At 43.8% G+C, this 20,873-nt stretch overlaps 1 protein-coding gene across 1 annotated transcript in view; it reads left to right on the top strand.

Moving 5' to 3' along the window:
* The first annotated feature begins 694 nt into the window (after positions 1–694).
* The window catches only part of LOC129694101 (uncharacterized protein KIAA2026-like), a 66,787-nt gene continuing 46,608 nt past the window's right edge, over positions 695–20,873 (top strand). Inside the window, exon 1 of the mRNA XM_055630830.1 lies at positions 695–1,815. Coding sequence (XP_055486805.1) covers positions 923–1,815 — 893 coding nt within the window. The 5' untranslated portion in view covers positions 695–922. The remainder of the gene's footprint in view (positions 1,816–20,873) is intronic.

Genomic DNA, 20,873 nt, shown 5'->3' on the forward strand with positions numbered 1-20,873 from the left:
AGAAAATGCTGGAGTAACTCTGCGGGTCAGCCGGCATCTCCGGACACATTTTTCTGTCAATTTCCCCCAGAGCTACTACCTGACCCGCTGAGTTACTCCAGCGTTTTGTATCCAAGTCATTACGGGTCAGACATTCTCAACAACTTTAACATTTTAAATAAATACTACAACAACAAGTGGCGAATGCATTAACGACATGTTGAATTACATGCCAATAACTGCATTGACAAGTAAAATACTCCCAATGCAATCATTAATGGTTATTCATTCCGCAGACAGTCGGTCTGACAACTAAAAAAGAAGCTAATCTTAATCCCACCTGAATGGCAATAGCAAGATTCTTGAATTCGGCGACCAACCTTCGTGAATGCGACTAATATTTCAAGTCCACCGCGACAACATCCAGTGCAGACGCAGTTTTAGGCAGCACGCCTGGCTATATTTTGCAAGGCTGGGCTGGGCTGGGTGCATGGATGGATGAGGGCAGCATCTGCCCCGCCCGGGCCCGGCCTCTCGCGAGCGCCGCCAATGGCGCTGTCAGCGGCGCCTGTCGCCCGCCGTCAATCAGGCGGCGCCGCCCAGTCGGGTCGGGTCGGAGCGGGGAGGGGGCGGGCTGGAGGGAGGGAGGGAGCGAGGCCGCAGCCAGCGCTGGGGAAGGGGGGGTGGGAGAAGAGGCAGCAGCCCCATAACGGAGCCCAGTGCCGTAGGCCGTAGGCCGAGCCCCAGCCGAGCGAGCTAGCGGCTCCGTGTGGCCGTCGGCGAGTGAGAGAGTGAGGGAGAGGCAGGAGAGTGAAGTGCGAGGCCCGGCTCCCACCGGAGTCCACGTCCCTTCAGACGAGTCCTTGCACCTTCCCCGCCCACCCCGCCTTCCTCCCCGGCCCGGTTTCAGGGCCACACCGCGGAGCCTGCGGCCTGGCGCAGGATGGAAGAGGCGGCGGCGGCGGCAGGTGAAGGAGGCGGCGGCGGCAGCGACGGCAACAGCGGCGATTCAGCGGCAACGCTCCGGCGAGGGAAGAACGACAGCTCGGCCGAGGAGAACGAGCCTAGTGCCGCGGCGGCTCGACGGCGAAGCAGGAGGCAGGGGCCTGCGGGGGAAGAGCGGAGCGGTGCCGGGGCAGCGGGCGGCTTGGATCCGGCCTGCCAGGCCGCGCACAACGGCGATGCCCCGGGCGACGGGGACCCGCAGCAGCAACAACAACAAGCGGTCGGCGGGACAGCAGCAGCAGCAGCAGCAGGCGGCAACGCCGCCGAGTTGACGGCCGAGGCGCCGGGGCAACAGCAACAGGAGAGGGCCGAGGCGACCGGGCCCAGGACTCGCTCGGCCAGTCACAGACTGTGCAAAGCCAACGCCGGCAACAGGCGGCGGTCCCCGCCGGAGGAGGAACAAGCCTCACCTGCAGCCGGCAGCAGGTGCAAGGCGGCCGAGTCCCCCGCCGACAGCGAGAGCGACGGCGAGGCAGAGTCCGAGGATCCGAGCTACGAAGTGCAACAGGGCCGCAGGATCCTCAGCGAGTTCCTGCTGGACAAACACAAGACGCTGACAGCGCCGTTCGTTCAGCCCGGCGAGCCGGAGGGCGGCTGCCAGCAGCAGCAGCAGCAACAACAGCAATCCCCGCACCCGCAACAAACCGTCTGGTTCCGCAAGATGGAAGAGAAGTTCGACAACAACCAGTACGGCGGCATCACGGACTTCGTGGCCGACTTTCGGCTAATGCTGGAGAACTGCTACAAGTTTCACGGCGTGGATCACTGGCTCTCCAGGCAGGCTCAGAAGTTGGAGATGATGCTGGAGCAGAAGTTGACGCTGCTGTCAAGGTGAGCTCTTCCACTTATGTTGCTGGTTTCGCACAGGGAACACGTGAAATTGCAGCGAAGGCAATTATGAAACGGCCAATCAAAGCAACAATTTGGATGTAAAAGTATTTAAAAAAAAGTCAAGACATGCACCCACCTAAAATTATTTCTACTTTTGTTTTTAATCCTTCCAGGGATTGAAGTAATTCAGTTGATTGCGACGGTTACTCTTACCGGTACAGATCACCGGCGTATTTTCGTTTCTACTGCCCTCCGCCCCCCACTTTGTCATCCCCACCCTTAACCGCCCCCGCCCCGTGGTTTAAGGCAGGCATGACTTAAATCTAGTCATATATCTTCGTGTTTTTAAATGAACCTAACATGGCATACAAAATACATGGGTAAAATGGTTAGTCGAATAAATATGGTCTCTTTGACTGGGTGATCGCGGTCAAATATGCTAAGGACAAGTGCTCTTTCACAAAGATAAACGTAAGAACGTTTTCCATATCTAAGACCTGGCATACTTCAGTGTCATGGTCGGACCATAACGACTTGGGACCTTTGTCATTCTTCATCCCTTTCCGAGGGACTTCCAAGATGTTCATCAAAGGTTCAAGAGAATGCTGTTTTATTCTCAACTTGTTCTCAACTAAACAAGTCGTTTTGGTTTCAGCCTTTCATTGCGTGTTCAGTGTAACTTGTTTAAACATAGATGTTTCTTAAGTAGTTTGTTATTTTTAGACTTGATTTTTCTGCACCATATGCTGTTTTTTTATCATCTATTATTGGTCTGATTTCATTTGTCAAATAGTCTTAATCTGCCATCCACCAGAAGCTTCTTCGAGCAATTGGTGTAATACCTTTATAAATGTGCAAGTGTGAAAAAGCACTGACTAATACATTGTAGGACGCATCAAACATTGTGATTAGCAAAAAGGTCCAGGGATGTTATGAAGAAAATGTGTTTTTAATCCAGTGAGCAATTATGGTCTGAAAGTGTGTTGCATGCAAATTCTGTTGCGAATTTCCAAGGAATCTGGATGAATATTTGGAAGAAAATTATGGGGGGGTGGGTGGGTGGGACAGTGGAGGGAGTGGAATTTGATTACTCAACAATGAGCAAGTGTAGAATCAATATGCTATAATAGTCTATGTTGTAATGAAGGGGGAAATGATAAACCATCGTAAGATATTGGTCCTAAAATTTTAAACTAATTTATCTTTCATGCAGCATCATTACTATACCTGCCAATAAAACTGTTTTGCACATCCATTGTTCTCTGCATATTAGTATTTTGATATAAACTATAGGCACCTTCTGTTTTCCAAGACCGAGGCTGAATACCTTGGTTTTTGATTTATGGCTGTTTCAAATAAATCTTAGAACATAGAGCAGTACAGCACAGGAACAGGCCCTTCGGTCCACAATGTCAGTGACAAACATGATGGCTAGATCACATCATAATCAACTCACATAAAATCCGTATCCCTCCACTCCTGGCATATCCATATGCCTATCCAAAAACCTCTTCAATGCCACTGCATTCATGAAGGAACCACCACCCCCAGCTTAAAAAAAACAAAAAAACCTGGCCAACATATCTCCTTCAAACTTTGGGCTGCTCGCTTTAAAACTGTGCCCTCTAGTATTTGATTTTTCCATCCTGGGGAAAAAAAGGTGCTCAAAATTCTACAAATTCTGTCTCGTAATTTTATATAATTCTATCAAGTCTCTAGTCAGCTTTCAGTGTTTAAGGGAAAGCAATCCAAGTCTGTCCAACCTCTCCATGTAGCTAATATCCTATAATCCGGGCATCGTTCTGGTAAACCTGCTTTGCATATTTTCCAAAGCCTCTATATCCTTCCTATAATAGGGTGAGCAGAACTGCATGCAGTACTCCAAATGAAGCCTAACCAAATTCCTATAAAGCTGCTTCATGACTTCTTATATTCAATGTCTCAACCAATGAAGGCAAGCATTCCATATGCCTTCTTTTTCACTCTATCTTCTTATTTTGCCACTTTCATGGAGTTATGGTCTTGGACCCCAAGATCCCATTGTGCATCAATGCTGTTAAGGGTCATGACATTAATTGTATATTTTCCCCATACATTCAACATCCCAGGCTGCAATACCATGCACTTGTTTGGATTAAACTCCATCTGCCATTTATGTAGATTAGCTACACATTTCTGTAGCTAATCTGTGTCCGGCTGTATACTTTGACAACCTTCCTTACAGTCTGCAACCCAAGCAATCTTTGTGTCATCTGCATCTGAATAATATCACCACAATGTTTTTTCAGAGTAAAAGTGAGACTCCAATTTATTTTCTTTGTCCCTGCATGCTCCCTAATGGTATGACATCCTTGCAATCGCATTGCGATAGGAATTGTTAAATGCAGTAAACACTTGCAATAAAGGATCACGGGAGGGGGGGGGGGGGGGGGGGGGTGATATTGTCTGCTATTGCCAATTGTCTGCTATAACTGAGTGGGTTAAGGTTTAACCCAAGGCCAGTAGGGAAGAAACGTGGCATTGGGGGAGAGGTTTAAACATGTGGGAATGCACAGGCCCAGGAGCCACACTCAGTGCGCCAGGAACGGATCTGGTACCACAACGTTTCATGCTGTTTGCTCTCTTTGTTCCTGCAACCCAAAGTATATAACATGGCGCAATATCTCTGGGTAGCTGGCAGAAGTGGGGGGGGGGGGGAGAAGGGGGCACAGTGCAACGGAGCCGATAACCAAAATCTGCTATATAAGGTTTGTTATTACGAGGGTTTACTGTATAAGCATTTCCCTGTTTTCGGGAGGTTTACTCAGTCATTCATTTAAAATTTCTGGACCACCACACCCTGCACAAATTTTCAATGACGTATTCATTTCATTGACATTCTGACATTGTCTATCCCTGCTGCCTATACTTTGATCATTTAATTTATATTCTCACGATACATTTCGCACCCATCATTTGCCATTCCAATTGCATTGCTACTTCCCATTGTTTGGATCCATTCTCAAATTGGATGTCATCTTAAGACTTTGAAAGCATTGTTACTGTTTCCAGCTATTTTTCTGCCTTGTGCCTATTTTTTTTTTCAACTATTGGCTACTGTTTTATCTTGGATCAAATACAATACATTTTCAGTCTGTGCTGATTTTCTCAACTGAGTTGGAGAAATAATTAGTTCCACATAACATAAGATGTATTCGGCCAAGGGGAACATTTTGGCAAAAGAATTTGATTTGATCTAGGTAATTTGGAAAAGGAATAGATAAATGAGCCTTGCTTCTCGCATCATTTTTTATTCAGAAATGCCCATTTCTATTCAGAAATGCCCATTTTTAATTCAGAAATGCCCAGTTACTAATAAATCACCACTTAAGAGAAGTATCTACGAAACAGTATCCATCCTCACAATTATTGTCATCAGTCTAGGAAGCATGAACTAGGGAAAGAAGGAATAGTAATCCAAATATGTGTTTAAACACAATTTCTGCAAAATCTCTACTAATTCGTTTGAGTTTGGTGTTATTTAATCTCAAACGACAGCATTACTTAGCATAATACCATTGTACATTGAAGCTAGGCCAAACAAGTGCATCAACTCCTCTACTTCCTCAGAAGGCTAAAGGAATTTGTCATGTCCCCAACAACTTATCAATGTTCACAGAAGTCCTGTGGGAAGCATCCTATCGGAATACATCCCATCTTAGTTTGGCAACAGGACAACAAGAAACTGCAGAAATTGTGAATGTCCATCACACAGACCAGCCTCTGTCCCGTCAACTCCATTTACACCATGCTGCCTCTGGGGAAGCAGCCAACATAATGAATATTTTCCCATTAGGCGGTAGCTACAAAAGCTTGAAAGCACATACCACCAGATTCAGCAATAACCTCTTCCTTGCTGTTTTCATAATACTGAACGGTCACTCTATAAATGGGGGTGTAGTCCCAGTCTTCCAACCTGCCTCATGGTTGACCATGCACTTCATTTTATCTGCACTCTCTCTGTAACTGTAACGCTATAATGTGCTGTGACACTATTCTGAAGACTGGTATTTTGCTCTTTTTGCACTACCTTAATTGTCGTGTATGGTGATTTGACTGAATAACATGTGAACAAATGCTTTTCTCTATATCTCTGTACATGTGACACGAGTATACCAAAACCATAATCCCATGGATGAACTGCCAGTATCTCCATTTGGTCCTTTTTTGTGTCCATACATCATAAGACAGCACAGGATGCTCAAAAAATGGAAGAAATGTATCTTTAACTTCTATCCTAATTTTAAATTTGTGCACATGCTCTCCACTAAACATGGAGGTTCAAGAACTGTAAACTTGTCTGCTCTATCTCTACCTTAATTACCCCACAAACATGAGATCCAGGTGCCACGTCCACCGATTTAATTTACTGACTATAATCAGGAGAGACAGAATGAGGGAGGCATCTTAATTACACAATACATAGAGGTCTGCATGAAAGTTAAAATTTTGAGTCATTAGGAAGCTGACACAGTTATTGAAAGCCACGCATTGTCACGTGATGAAGGTACTTTCTGGACCATATTACTGATGAGTGCTGTGGTATAGTCATGTTGTCAGTGAAGATTGAAAAATAAAATGAGGGCATCTATATTTGCACATGTTCAAATTGAAATCGGAGAGAGTGAATTTCACTTACATTGAATAACAAACATTTTGAGGTCATGATTTAATTTGCAAAATGGGACCAATTATTATTTTTAATATGCAAAGTTGCATCTTAACTTTGTAGTTTTAATCCTTAAAATACATTTCTTTATTAATACAACCCTTTTTCCTCATAGTGACATCAACAAGGTTTCCACAGGCTTAGTAGTGCTGAAATTATATTCCAGTGTGGTAAGGGGAACAAGGGAGACTGCTTGGGCCCTTACGGATATTTATACACTCAATAGCGTTGCCAAAGATGGAAAGAAAGCTAAACAACTTCAGTACCCTATCCATCCATGTCACTATTTTCAGGGAGCTATGTCCTTGCACCTCAAGACTCCTCTGTGCAATGCTTCTAAGATTCCTGCACTTTACTGCCTATGTCCAGCCAAAATGCACTTGCCTTGATGAAATTCCATCTGCAATCACTTCAACCAACTTTAGAGCTGATCTAGGTCACTCTGTATCCTTACCAGCCTTCCTGAACATGAGAACAACATTAGCAACCCTCCAGTCTTTTAGTAACTCACCTGTTACTAACTTTTTTTCTGCCTTTGACAAGGCTTTTGAGTATGAGCGTTGGCACATCATGTTGCAGTCGTACAAGATATTAGTTAAGCCACACTTGGAATGCTGTGTGCAATTCTGATCACCCCATTATTAGAATGGATATGGGTGGTGTTAAAAAGAGTATAGAAGAGACTCACCAGAAGGTTATGGGATGGATGGTTGTAGTTACTAGGAGAGATTGGATAACTGGAACTGTTCTCACTGCAATATAGGAAGTTGAGGGATGATCTTATAGAAGTTTGTCAAATTATGAGGGGTTTGGATTCTTGTTCCAAGGGTAGGGACAATAAAACTGAAGGACATCATTTAAGATGAGGGATCCGAGGGGAAGGATTTCCACTCAGAAGATGGTGGGTATTTGGAACAAGCTATCAAAAACTGGTACAATCACAACCGTTAAGCATTTAGCCAAACACTTCCCAGGCAAGCAAATGAGAGATATGGGCCAAATACAGGAACATTAGATTAGTATAAATAGTATTTTGGTTGGCATTGTGTTGGGCATGGATGAGTGGGCCCGAATGGCCTGTTTCTGTGCTGTATGACTTGTTTTTGTTTTATTCACTTTCGGGTTTAGGGTCCCACCTATGATGAATTTAACTTTTTGTCTGCTGTTGATAATATCATCTGAATATTTTTCCTTCATAAATTACAGCCAGAATAATCACTTAATTTTGTTGTTTTATTTGATGATGAAAATCATTCCAGAATGTGCACGGCTAAATTTAACACTTTTTTTTAACTTTGCAAACCATGGGCAAAGAATCGTTTTAATTTGTTCAGAAACTGGACAGCTTTTGCAGCAGGATTTTATTTAGCTGGGACTTTTTTTTTTAAATTGGATTCTGCTGTAGTTTGTGTTTCTATTTTGGAATTGCAGCTGGTTCATTTATTATGTATTATGTTTTGCTGGTTAATTTTAATGGTTTTAGTTGGCGACATAAGAATCTGCGTTGGGGCCATAAGAATAGACAGTTTGGGGAAGTAATTTTGCTCTTTGCTTTTTTGCTCTTGCTTAATGTTTTGCATTCCTAATCTCTATGAACATTTCCTTAAAATAATTCATACTACAGCGTGCTAGCATGGGAGGCATCAGTTTCAGAAAGCAAAATAATGCACATGCTGGAAATTCAAGAAACAAGAAGAACATAGCAGGTCAGACAGCATCTATGAAAAGAGAAACAGAATTTTCTGAATTTTAAATGTGTTGTATAAGAGGAATGGGGAGATCATTCTAATTTCTTAATTATCCGCTTTTGAGAACATTATTTTCTGCTTCTTCTCTGGTGCAATCAGCTACTTTCTGTAAATGGTACCAGAACTCCAGTTTTGACCTAACCAATGTTTTATAAATAAGCTTCATAACAACCCCATTCTTATTCTATGCTCTGGCTAATGGCTAGAATCCCATATGCCTTCTTCACTATATCCCATCCCCGCTGGATTTACCTGTATTGCGAGTGATCCTTGCTTTTGTTCATTAAAGTCCATTTGTTTCTTAACCTATTCACTGCCAAGTTCTTTTTTTACTATTGGCCATGACCCGAATATACTCGGCGGTTGACACTGAACAGGTTAATGCTCCCTGGCATTCTTTCATTTGTTGTGCATGCCCTATCTTATTTGTCCTCCAAAAGTATATCACCTGACATTTATCAGCATTAAGTTCTATCTACCACTGCTCTATTCATTTTGCCATCTGATCAATATCTTCCTGTAACTGGACTAATCATTTCACTCAATAACATAATGATTTTTTTGTATTATAGTAATGTAGCAATAGAAAATGGTTTGAACTGCAAGCTTGACTAGATTGCTTTCTTTTGCAATTCCACCTTTGGCTGTCTATCCCAACTATCCACCTGTATTGTCTGAGTTGCTACATAGGAACCAGCTGACGAAGGGGTATACTTTAGCTCAGCCACTGAGTGAAAGTTACAAGTACACTACCAACTCTTGATCTTTGAGCTCTATGCCAATAGCTTTCCTATACCCAATGAATTTACCTTCTTCAGCTTCTTCGTTACCTTGTTCAATTAGTTTAACTGGTGTGCATTGCTGAAAAGGACATTAGGAACCTGCTTGTTCCTTTCATAAACCTCAGGTGGTTTAGAGTGTGCCAAATGTCAACTTCCTTATGCTAATGCATCAGGATCCATCGCTCATCATGATTCTTTAAAATAAGGTGAAGACTGTTTAGAACAAAAACAAAAATACATTTCTTCAGTGAAAAGGAGGTGGTCCTCCACCCCAGCAGACAATGGAGATGGATAATTGATTGCATTCAAAACAACTGTTAGATTCTGGATATTGAAATAATTGAAAGAATGTATGCATGTGGAAAGAAAGTATAGTTTGAGGTAGAGGATCGATTATAATAGTGTTGAAAGGTGCAGGAGCCTGATGGTCAAATAGCCCATTACTGTTTCTATTTCTGTTCTGAACCTTAAACTTAGATTCTCAATACTAATTTTGTTATCTACAGGTTGAAATTAATATGCACAAACATGTTTATATCTCTTTCTTCTACTGTCTATATCTAAAGAAGGTCATTGCATGTATAAAATACAATAAGACCTGCATCTTAAAGGAGAAGAGAAATGGAGCTTTAGTATGAAAATTACATCACATTAAAATAAATTCTTGGCAACTGAGAGCACAGCTGTTGAAGAAAGAGCAGTTGAATGTGTTGAATTTTAATTCTGTTGGAGGAGAGCGTGCATGTTATTGGGTTACATGACTGGAAAAGACAAGAGATGTAGAAGAATACATCAAAGAATGGATTATAACAAGGTCAGGAATTTTATTGTGTAAGTATAGGTCAACAATTACAAGGGTGATGGATGAAAGATATGAATCATAGGATGAAGGCTACAAGTGTTTTAAATGACTTTAAGAGTATTATCCAGGTTTTGAGGCAACAAATGCATGAATGAGGAGATGGAATTAGGCAACCTTGGCAATGGCATTGAAGTGCTCTGGAGAGCTTTTGTTTTTCCCAATGGTGAGATGGTGAAAAATTCTGTTTATCCAGTATTTGTCCGGTATTGGATCTCACATAAACTGTCAATTTAGATGTAATGGGCTAGTCAAGAGAAGTGATGAGGCAAAGCCAAGTGTCATCATCTTGCAAGTGAAAAGTTTTTTTTGTTGCTTTTGGTGGAGCTGATCACAGCACCCAATTTTTGCCATCCTCGGTTGATAATTTTCATACGCCTTTTTGAAATAGAGCCATGTGATCTCTTTCTAAGGAATACAATGAGCCCCATTTTAACCTCTTATGTGAATGATGTTCCATCCAAGAATGCAGAACTCCCTTGCTAACTTCATTAAACCTCTTATCTATTTGCAGCCATATTTCTCCCAATTTTCCTGTAAAATGTCTTAAAGAGGAACATTATCCTTGTGCTGTTAACCTAGCATTTAACCAACTTGTTTGGCATAGATGAGCTGTACGGTGGGATCCTACGAAGTACTGAGGAATAGATGGATATTTATGTTCAAGTCCATGGTCTTGGAAGGCACCAGCTCAGGTTGATAAGATGGTGGAGATACACACGGGGTACTTGTTTTCTTTAGGTAGAGTATTGGATATAAGGGCAGAGAAGTTATGAGTTCAACTATGTAAAGTTTGGATGTTCAGTACCTCCACACCTCCGTACCCACACCAGGAAGGCCTTAAAAACCTCAGTTTCTTCCAAGACCGCAGAACCAGCCAATTTCCCTCTACCAACACTCTCCTCCGCCTAGTGGAGCTGGTCCTTACTCTCAACAGCTTCTCCTACTCCTCCCACTTCCTCCAAATCCAAGGCATAGCCATGGGCACTCATATGGGCCCCAGTTATGACTGCCTCTTTCTAGGGTATATCGAACATTCCCTGTTCCAGGCATACACTGGCCTTATCCCTGAACTCTATCTCTGCTACGTTGACGATTGCATCGGTACTACCTCCTGCACCCATGCAGAATCACAGACTTCATTAACTTCACTACCAATTTCCATCCTGCAGTCAAATTCACTTGGACCATCTCCGGCATCTCCCTTCTGTTCCTAAATCTCACCATCTCCACCACTGGGGATAGACTATTGACTGACATCTATTATAAAACTATTGTCTCCCACAGCTTTCCAAACTACATTTCTTCCCACCCTGTCTCCTGCAAAGACTCTATTCCCAACTCCCAATTCCTTTGTCTACGCCTCATCTGTGCCCAAGATGAGGTGTTTCATACCAGGACATCCAAGGTGTCCTCATGTTTTAGGGAACATTTAGGGGTTCCCCTTCGATCATAGATGAGGCCCTCACACAGGTCTCCTCGATATCCCGCAGCTCCGCTCTTTCTTCCCCCCCCCCCCCCAGTTGTAACAGGGACAGAGTCCTCCTAGCCCTCACCTTTTGCCCATCAGCTGTCGCATACAGCACATAATCCTCAGACATTTTTGCCACCATAAGCCACATTTTCCCATCACCACCCCTTTCTGCAGAAACCATTCTCTCCACAGCTCCCAGGTTAACTCATCCCTTACCACCCAAACCACCCCCTCCCCAGGTACTTTCCCCTAAAACCACAGGAGATGCGACACCTGTCCCAACACCTCTCCCTCGACACCGTCGAAGTATCCCCACCCACACTCCTTGCAGGTGAAGCAGAAGTTCACTTGCACCTCCTCCAACCTCATCTACTATATCTGCTGTTCCAGATATGGATTCCTGTATATCAGTGAGACCAAGTGCAGACTCAGTCATCGTTTAGCTGAACACCTTCGCTCAGTCCGCCTAGGCATATTGTTGGGGGAAATAGATACAGATTCAATGGTCATTTTCAAGAAAATTGGATAAATATGCTTATAAAGTTTCTGAGAACTATCTATATATATGTGTGTGTATATATATAAACTCTTGTCTTGTTTGTTTCTATCTGTCTGTCTATCTATCCCCATGTGATCCTGGAACTACCCCTAAGCTGTGCACGATAACGCTATTTTTTTTTTTTTTGCACCACCGTACTCACCATTATCCTTGGTGGTTTGTGTCAAGTTTCGTTCAGATTGATGTTATATTTTACAAGTTATTCATAATTTTTAACTTTATAAATTCAAGTTTAAGAAAAATGTAGCAGCTAAAATCCTTGTTGGCCCAGCTTGCAACAAAGTTGCAATTGAGAAACACTCGGTCCTTCCAGCAAGTTTTAAGCTGAACAGGAGGGGAGGGTTCAATTGCATTATTTTTTTAAAGTCGTCGAAGCAAGAGGAAGGGGAGGCAGTGCTGGGGGAGTTGCACTGCTCTGCACAGTTGGGGACTATGGGTGAGTGCTGGAATATGGGGGGACGGGTGAGTGGTGGAATATTGCGTTGGGGAACGGGTTGCGTTGGGGGACCAGGCCTTCTGTGTGACAGGGACTCAACAGGTTCCAGTTGGTCTAGTACAGGGGTCAGCAACCTTGTTCTGCATAGGGGCTAGGATGCGTGTCTGTGAGCAGATGGCGAGCCACATCTATCACGTGTACACATGGATCCCACCCCAGATGGCAGGCATCAAATCACGTGTTCACATAGATCCCACCCCTTCAAGGATGCCACCCGGAGCACTGGCACTCAGAGCCTAGTTACGGGCGCTCACGAACATGGCATACCTACGTACCATTGCCTTGGCTCTGTCCTGAAGGAGGTGGCTCAAATACTTATACTCACTAGTCTCCGGCCTGTTGACAACCCCGATCCCGACAGAGATGCCCAGACACGGGAGGTGCGCGGCCGAGCCGGTGGCTTTGCGCAGGATGTGGTACAGCCAGGACTCGGAGGCGCTCGGCTGTTCAGCCATTGCGGCCGCCAGTGCAGGCCTCCTTGCATCACTGCTCCTGGGCGCCGAGGTCTCCGTCCCAGGAGGTACCGGAGATGAAGGAAGTCTGCGGTCCGGACGATTACGGGAAAAAAAAATACGCCTGCAGGCCAGATGATTTCGGGGTATTGGCCGCATTCAGCCCGGGGGCCGTAGATTGCCGACCCCCTGGTCTAATATATAACTAAAAATCTAATCTTGTATGGATGTATGTATGTATGCTCCCGAAATACAACCATAACGGTACATGATAGCGCAACAGAGGCACCTTACTCGCTATTTGCCTGGGGTGTGCAGTAGCAAGTTTCATTTGATTTTACCAAGTAATTCCCTTTAAAAACTTTAATTATCTTCTTGCCGGGCCCCGCATCTGTGTGTACTTGACCAGCATCACAAAGGGTACCCAACGGGTCCTCAGCCACGCCTGTATATGTGCATTTGCTAATTTTTTAAATGGGAATATTTAATTAACTTTCTACCCCCTGGGCCCAGCAGCGGTGCACCTGCGCAGAGCGCTACTAGCCTGTCAGCCATGCCTGCGCAGTTGGGGGTGGGTTTCCAGGCCCGGCGCCATTTTCAGATCGCCATTTTGACTGGCGTCACAACGGGGAACTCGGGCGTCACAACGGGGTCCCAACGGGTCCACAGGTCGTCTAGTAGACATTAACAGCAAGGAATGCGGCTATCTATATTTGCCCATAAAAGTGTTCACTGAGATCTCATGGCAAAGTGGCTTGCTTTACTGGGATTCTGCAAGTCAGGTTGCACCTGTCCAAAGCAAGCGCTGTCTGCGGAGGGCGCTCAGCATCACCAAGGACTGCTCTCACCCCCAAGCATGGACTGTTTACCCTCCTACCATCCAGGAGGCGCTACAGGTCTCTCCGTTGCCGAACCAGCAGGTCGAGGAACAGCTTCTTTCCGGTGGCTGTCACTCTACTCATCAACGTACCTCGGTGACTGCCAATCACCACCCCCCCCCCTCCCCCCCCAGACACTTATTATTATTTATTCAAATCGTTTGCTATGTCGCTCTTCCAGGAAGATGCTAAATGCATTTCGTTGTCTCTGTACTGTACACTGACAATGACAATTAAAATTGAATCTGAATCTGAATCTGACCTGTGTACAGAAATAGAAACGCTGCCTGACCTGCTCAATTCCTCCAGAAGTTTATTTTTTGTTCAAGTTTCCAACATATGCAATCTCTTCTCTCTCGGGCTTACTCTTCTCAAGTGGAATTGAATGGAAATCCCCAAGTTGTACCAGGCACAATACTTGGTCTGAAGAAGGGTCTCAACCCGAACCGTCACCCATTCCTTCGCTCCAGAGATGCTGTCTGTCCCACTGAGTTACTCCAGCTTTTTGCGTCTATTTTCGGATTAAACCAGCATCTGCAGTTCCTTCCTACTCTTGATACTTGCTTTCTGTCTGAGTTACTTCCAACGTTTTGATTCTTTGACTTGGGAATAAGCGAGTTCAGTATTCCGACTGCGCATGCCCAGGTCATCGGTCGCTCACGATAAATACTCTCGGCGGCTGTGCTGCTGCATGCGTGCAGACGTGCGTTTCATCCATGGTCAGGGTCGAGCCTCGGTCTCTGGCGCTGCAGGCACTGTTGAGTTGCTGCTGAGCCGTCCCCTCCCTGTCCGGGGGCAGCTGGGGATGTCCATGGGAGTCGGAAGAGAATGGTGGCCTAGGCTTGCAGCCAACACGGAGGGGGGGGGCTGGCTCCAGCTCAGCTCTGCCTGTCCCATCGGTTTGACCGGCGGCCCTGGAATGTTGGGTAACCGGCCCGTTGCAGTGGCGGCCCAGACTTGCAGCCGGCACGGAGAAGAAGCGCTGACCAGCTCAACTCTGCCTGTCCCGCCAGCCCTGGACCTACGGGACACCAGCCCGTCGCAGCAGCAGTCCAGGCCCACAGCCAGCGCGGAGACAAAGCGGCAACTCCAGCTCAACTCCGCTTGTTCCGCCGGGCCAACTGACAGCACTGGACCGACGGGACACCGGCCCGCCGCAGCGGCGACCCAGGCCCACAGCCTGCGTGGTGAAGAAGCGCCAACTCCATTGCACCAGGCCGGTGTCCCGTCGGTCTAGGGCTGTCGGTTAACCGGGCGGGACAGGCAGAGTTGAGCTGGGGTTGGTGCTTCTTCTCCACGCTGGCTGTGGGCCTGGGCCGCCGCTCCCATCCGACTCCCATCTTTGGCCGCCCACAGATTTGGCTGGGGCACTCAGGAGGGGACAGGGACGGTCCAGTGGCGGTTCGGCAGTGCTTGCGGCGTTGGGGTCCCGGGATCGATCCTGGCTGCGGATGAGGTGCAGGTCTGTGTGCTGCCGAATACCGAACTCGCTTATAAATGAAGTAAACAAATCTTCAATGTTTTAAAATGGGCATTTTTTTGGATGTGAAAATCAAACACACGCACACATATAAAGTTGGCTAACATCTCACTTTTTATCCACTTTCTCTTTACAACCATTAGGTTTGTCCCCCAGCATCAGACAGCATCTCTGGAGAGATGGAATAGGTGACGATTCGGATTGTGTGACAGATCGTTTAGCCTTTGTTGTTAGCTTGTCAGTCTGTTATGCGTTAATAAAATAAATTACTGCAATATTGGTCTATCTTGAGTAACCTGTGAGTCAGTGCAAAATAATGATTTGGTTTTCTTGGCTGGTTGTTCAATTTGTTGAATTGTGATTAGTTCTGTTAGTAAGAAATGCTGTCCCTGTTTTTTTACATTTTTGGATGTATTTGATGTGACTGAATATTTAAAACATCTTTATATTTTAACTATTGATCTTGCAGTGTTTCTTCTTGAACAATTTATGAAACGTTGTAATTTTACTTTAACTTTGTAATACTTCAGTAAATAATGCTCCGTGGGGGAAGTAGCTGTACATTACTTTCTCCTCTAATCTTTTTGTACATGGCTTGTAATGGTTACCATCTTTTTAGTTTGCTATTGATTATGAAACTGTTTCATGTTGAGCAATATTTTTCATGGAGGCAGTATCAGATTTATGATTGGTGTGCAAATGCCAAAATGATTCACAGCACCAGACTCTAAGCCCAGAGCTTTAAAATATATTGTCTACATTTTCTGCACATGGTAGCAGCTGGATGAATTAACTAGTCGTAATAAATATGTGGAGAATGTGAGGCGAAGCTCATGTCATTGTAAACTAATTCTAGTGTGGTGCAAAGGGATTTATTTTCCATCTTATCAATTTTACTTTTTCTTCAAGGTGTTGAATTTGTATATTTGTACATTTTCATTATCATGTGGCGTAGGAATTTCCCGTTTAGTTAATCAAAAATTAGTGCAACAGGGCATTTGTTGTGCTTAAATCACAAGCCCCGCCCCACCCCCAAACCTGGAGTAATTTAAGCAAAGATAAATGAATTTATAGACCAGAATAAATCTAGAACCCAACTAACTTGGTTGGCTCACATGTTCTCTGGGTGATCTATCATCAATGAATGTTGAAATAAATAGTATGCAGAAAAATATCATGTCTGAAACCTCTTCATTTTTGACCAATTATCCGGACTTCTAACTAGTTGTTAAAGATTTAAAATGATTGGCAAACGATTTTCTTTTACGCTAGTTTGTCAGTACTTAAAATGCTCTTTGTCAAAAGTAGCAATGTTACAAAATTTTGAGATTTAAAAAATGGTCTGCAATTTATCCCATCAGATAAAGCATAAAAAGAAGTTTAATTTGACACCTAATTCACTTTCATATCTTCAGTATTAAAGTTATGGCCATTTTCATTCCCTGAAATTAGCATCTTGTTCCCTATTGCTTTTCCACTGACTTAATTCAAAAGCAGTGATTGAGGACAGTCACAAAAGCCCATAGCTTTCTTAAAAATTAAGAGAACTGAATGAAATTTTCAGTTATTATAGATTGAAGCATTCTGAAACAAATATGAAACAATCTTACTTGGATGACCTGAATTTAAAGCATATAATTAGTTAGTTACCTAATTGTACCTAATTATAAAATTCAATTACTAGATCTAAACATCTATCCATTTCTTAAGAAAAGGTTAACATTTTTAAATAGCCTAAGTGTCCAAATAACATTCACACAAGAATTCACAATATAACATGATTTTTAAATCTCATTGTCATTAATTTATAGGCCAAATGGAAGGAATTTAGTGTTTTATTCCCGTAAATTAATGGGCATTTTAATCATCTTGCGAGTGAGATTTTGTGGAACATGATCGATTGGAACGTTGCGGTTTGCGATGAATTTAAACCTCATATCGGCAGGAAAAACACTGCCCGTTCGTATATTTACATAATCACATTTTCGCTGATGAAATTTTGATCCTAAGAAGCAAGTTTATATGTAAAATAGACGATTTACCTTGTGTTTTGTCCCATACGGGAGATCCGTCCCGTTGACGGCGTTAGAAGTCGCTTTTTTATTTTAGTCCAGCGATTTAATTGTATCGTGGTTTTAAAAAAAAAAAATTTACAGAACGGCAGTCGGAACGATTATTCAGCATTAGGTAGCCTGAGAAGATATATATCGGACAGGCAGGAGAAAACGGCATTTTAACCCCCCCCCCCCCCCCCCCCCCAAGGCGCCAAAGTCACGCACAAGGCCAGTGACAGAACTGCAGCGCCGCTGAAGGTAAGTTTTGTAACATAACTATCAAACGGTCGACTGTGCTAATTGCATGAGTTCAGTTTGTTATTATTGCCGTGTGCTACGTGAGTACAAGTGATGCAAAAAGAGAATGGAAACAGACTGCAGAATATAGAGTTACAGCTGCAGATAAAGTTCAAATACAAAAGCGCAATGGTCACAACGAGTTAGATTGGGAGATATGAGAGGTCTTTTGGAGAATCTGATTACAACAGTGAGGGGAAAAAGTTATTTTTGAATCTGGTGATATGTGCTTCCAAGCTTATATCTTCTGCCTGATGGGAGAGAGGAGAAGAGAGAATGACTGGAGTGTGAGTGATCCTTGATTATGTTCGCTGCTTCCTGAAGCAGCGCAAGTGCAGATGGACACATTAAACTAAAAATGCTAAAATCCTGTGTAAACATCAAACTGCTGGAGGAATTGAGCAGATCAGACTGCATCTATGGAGCAAAATTGACAGATGTTGTTTTGGGTTGGAACCATTCTTCAGACTGATGGGGTAGTGGGGAGGGAGCTGATAGTAAGAAGTGTGGGGAGAGGATGGGGCAAGAGACAGCAAGTGATAGGTGGATCCAGAAGAGGAGGGGTTAGAAACATAGAAAAATAGGTGCAGCAGTAAGCCTTTCAGCATTTCGAGCCAGCACTGTTCAATATGATTATCTAAAATCAGTACGCCATTCCTGCATTTTCCCCATATCCCTTGATTCCTATAGCCCTAAGAGCTAAATCTAACTGTCTCTTGAAATATCCAGTGTATTGGCCTCCACTGCCTTCTGGGGCAGAGAATTCCACAGATTCGCAACTCTCTGGGTGAGTACGTTTTTCCTCATCTCGGTCCTAAATGGCCTACCCCTTATTCTTAAACTGTGACCCCTGGTTCTGGACTCCCCGATATTGGGAAACATTTTCCTGCATCTAGACTGTCCAATCCTTTAAGAATCAAGGTTTGATTTGCAGATGAGTTTCGAGATTTTAAACAAGGCTGGGAATAATGTGATGAAGCTGAAAGGGTGGAATCTGATAAGGATGGAAGTTGGGAAATGAAAAGTAGAACCAGAAGGAGGGTTGTTGGGTAAAAGAGCACAGGGGGAAGGAGAAGAAAAATAAGGCAAATTATGGAAGGAGGGGTAGGAGAAAGGAATAGGGTAATTGGTGCAGGGAAGCAGGGTCCTAACCTGAAATGTTGTCAGTTCAATATCCGCCACAGATGTTACCTGTCCTGCTGAGTTTCTCCACCAGTTTGTTTTTGCTCAAGATTTCATCTTGTCTGTCTCCCTAATATTTCAATGCTGTGTTTGATTATTCAGAAAAAAATGGAGATATTGCATGGCTCCTCTTCAGGAAAATTAATTGGGCGTTGCGCAGGAGTCAACAATCATTTTTTTTAAGGGTCTATTTCTGTAAGAGGCCATTGTAGAAGGCCAAAGGCATCATGTCACTGAATAAAACTTGGACAGTTTAAGACATTTCCTTCTTTTGGTCTGCCACAGGAGTGCATAAAGAAAATTGGATGACTCTTTTGGAGTATCAGATTGGGATGGAGTGGGGTTAGAGTGGGGAGGCTTGTGGGGTGAGAAAGGGTGGTGGGGGGGGGGGGGTGGTGATTTTGGTTGCAAGGCTGGATGGGGCTTGGGGGAGAATTTTTGAGATTGGATGCTGAATATGGGTAGAATGCTGACAATTAGAGATAATTTCCGACGTTAGGATGAGGGTTTGACTGGGAGATTGGTTGAAGAACAGTATTGCTGGGTAACACATTGGATTGATTGGCATTGTGGAGGCGATTATGTAGTGAATCGGTAATTGTGCTAAAGAATTTGTTGAAAAACCAATGGTCAGGGATGAGGTTAGGTGCCAAATAGGTTGGGCATGCGTGGAAAGTAGTTTTAGGTAAGACTGGCATGTCTCAAGTTGGTGAGATTGGGCGGCAAGTTGGTTGTGGATGAACAGATTGGTGGGAAGTAGGGTTGGACCTTGAGGGTGAATTGTTTAATTTAGAGGCTCTGTCGCAGCATCACAGGAAGAACATCGTGAAGAAAGCATATAGGATACTTATCTTTATTGTCCACAACATAGAATATAAGAGGTGAGGTGTTGTGTTACAACTTTACAAATTTTGTGTGCAATTCTGGTTGTTACATTATAGGAAGGATGCGAGTGTGCTGGAGAGAGTGCAGAGGAGATTCACCAGCATATTGCCTGGGTTGGAGTAATTCAATTATTATTGGAAAGACTGGTTGATTTTCCCTGGAGGGTAGAATTCTGAAGGTCACCTGATAGAGGTATTTACATTTGTGAGAGAAATAGGATAGATAGTAAAAACATTTTCCCATGGTGGGGGAGGGGTATGTAAGAGAAGGGAACACAGGTTTAATGTGAGTGATTTTGAGGGGATGTGAGGAGGAGTTTTCTAATAGTGGGTGAATGGAATCTGGAACATTTGGACAGGTACATTTATATGATGGGTTTAGTGGGTTATGAGCCAAGCACGGGAAGGTGGGACAAGTGTGGATGGGTGCATGTTGGTCAGCATGAGTGTTGGGCCGATGGACGTGTCCACACTGCCTGACTATGACTAATGCAGGAAAATGGAATTAGTGCAGATGAGTACAATGGTGAGTGTGGGCAAGGGTTACCAAAGAGCCTGTGTCTGTGCTGTTTCACCTTATGACCTAGAGCAAGCCTCTCGAATTACTATGAATACCCATGCAAATGTGAGACCCTGACATGTTGCACACCATTGGATACCATGGTACGTGTCTAAGTTTCTCAGGTGGAAGATTGCATATTTTGTGGAAAGCAATGTAATTTGCCAAATGAACAACTAGCTTCTTTAAACATGAAGCATAAACAAGTTCATTTCTTTAAACATTAGCAATATTTACCAGCCAGTACTAATTGGGTTCAGGTTGTTATAACTCGTTATGAAGTAAGCTTATATTGTGGAAATGGTGTTTCTCTTGGCGCACCACTATAAGTGAAGCTGGAAAATGCCTTTGTTATTTTTTGAGGCGGTAGAAGTCAGGGGTTCGGAAATGCTGTCAAAGGAATCTTTACTGAGTTGCCGTAGTGAATTTTGTAGATTAAAACACAAAGCGCTAGAGTAATTCAGTGTGTCAGGTAGCATGACTGGAGGACATAAATTGGCAACTTGTTGATGGTACACATTACAGGCAAGATCTATTTTAGTTTGAGGCATTAATGCTAAGGGTGGCGTACCTGATGCAATTAAGTTGGCTACTTTTAAAATACGGTGCCTTAGTGTGATAAATAATGGAGTTATACTCATCCAGG

Source organism: Leucoraja erinacea, chromosome 3, assembly GCF_028641065.1.
Source record: "Leucoraja erinacea ecotype New England chromosome 3, Leri_hhj_1, whole genome shotgun sequence".
Lineage (NCBI taxonomy): Eukaryota > Metazoa > Chordata > Chondrichthyes > Rajiformes > Rajidae > Leucoraja > Leucoraja erinaceus.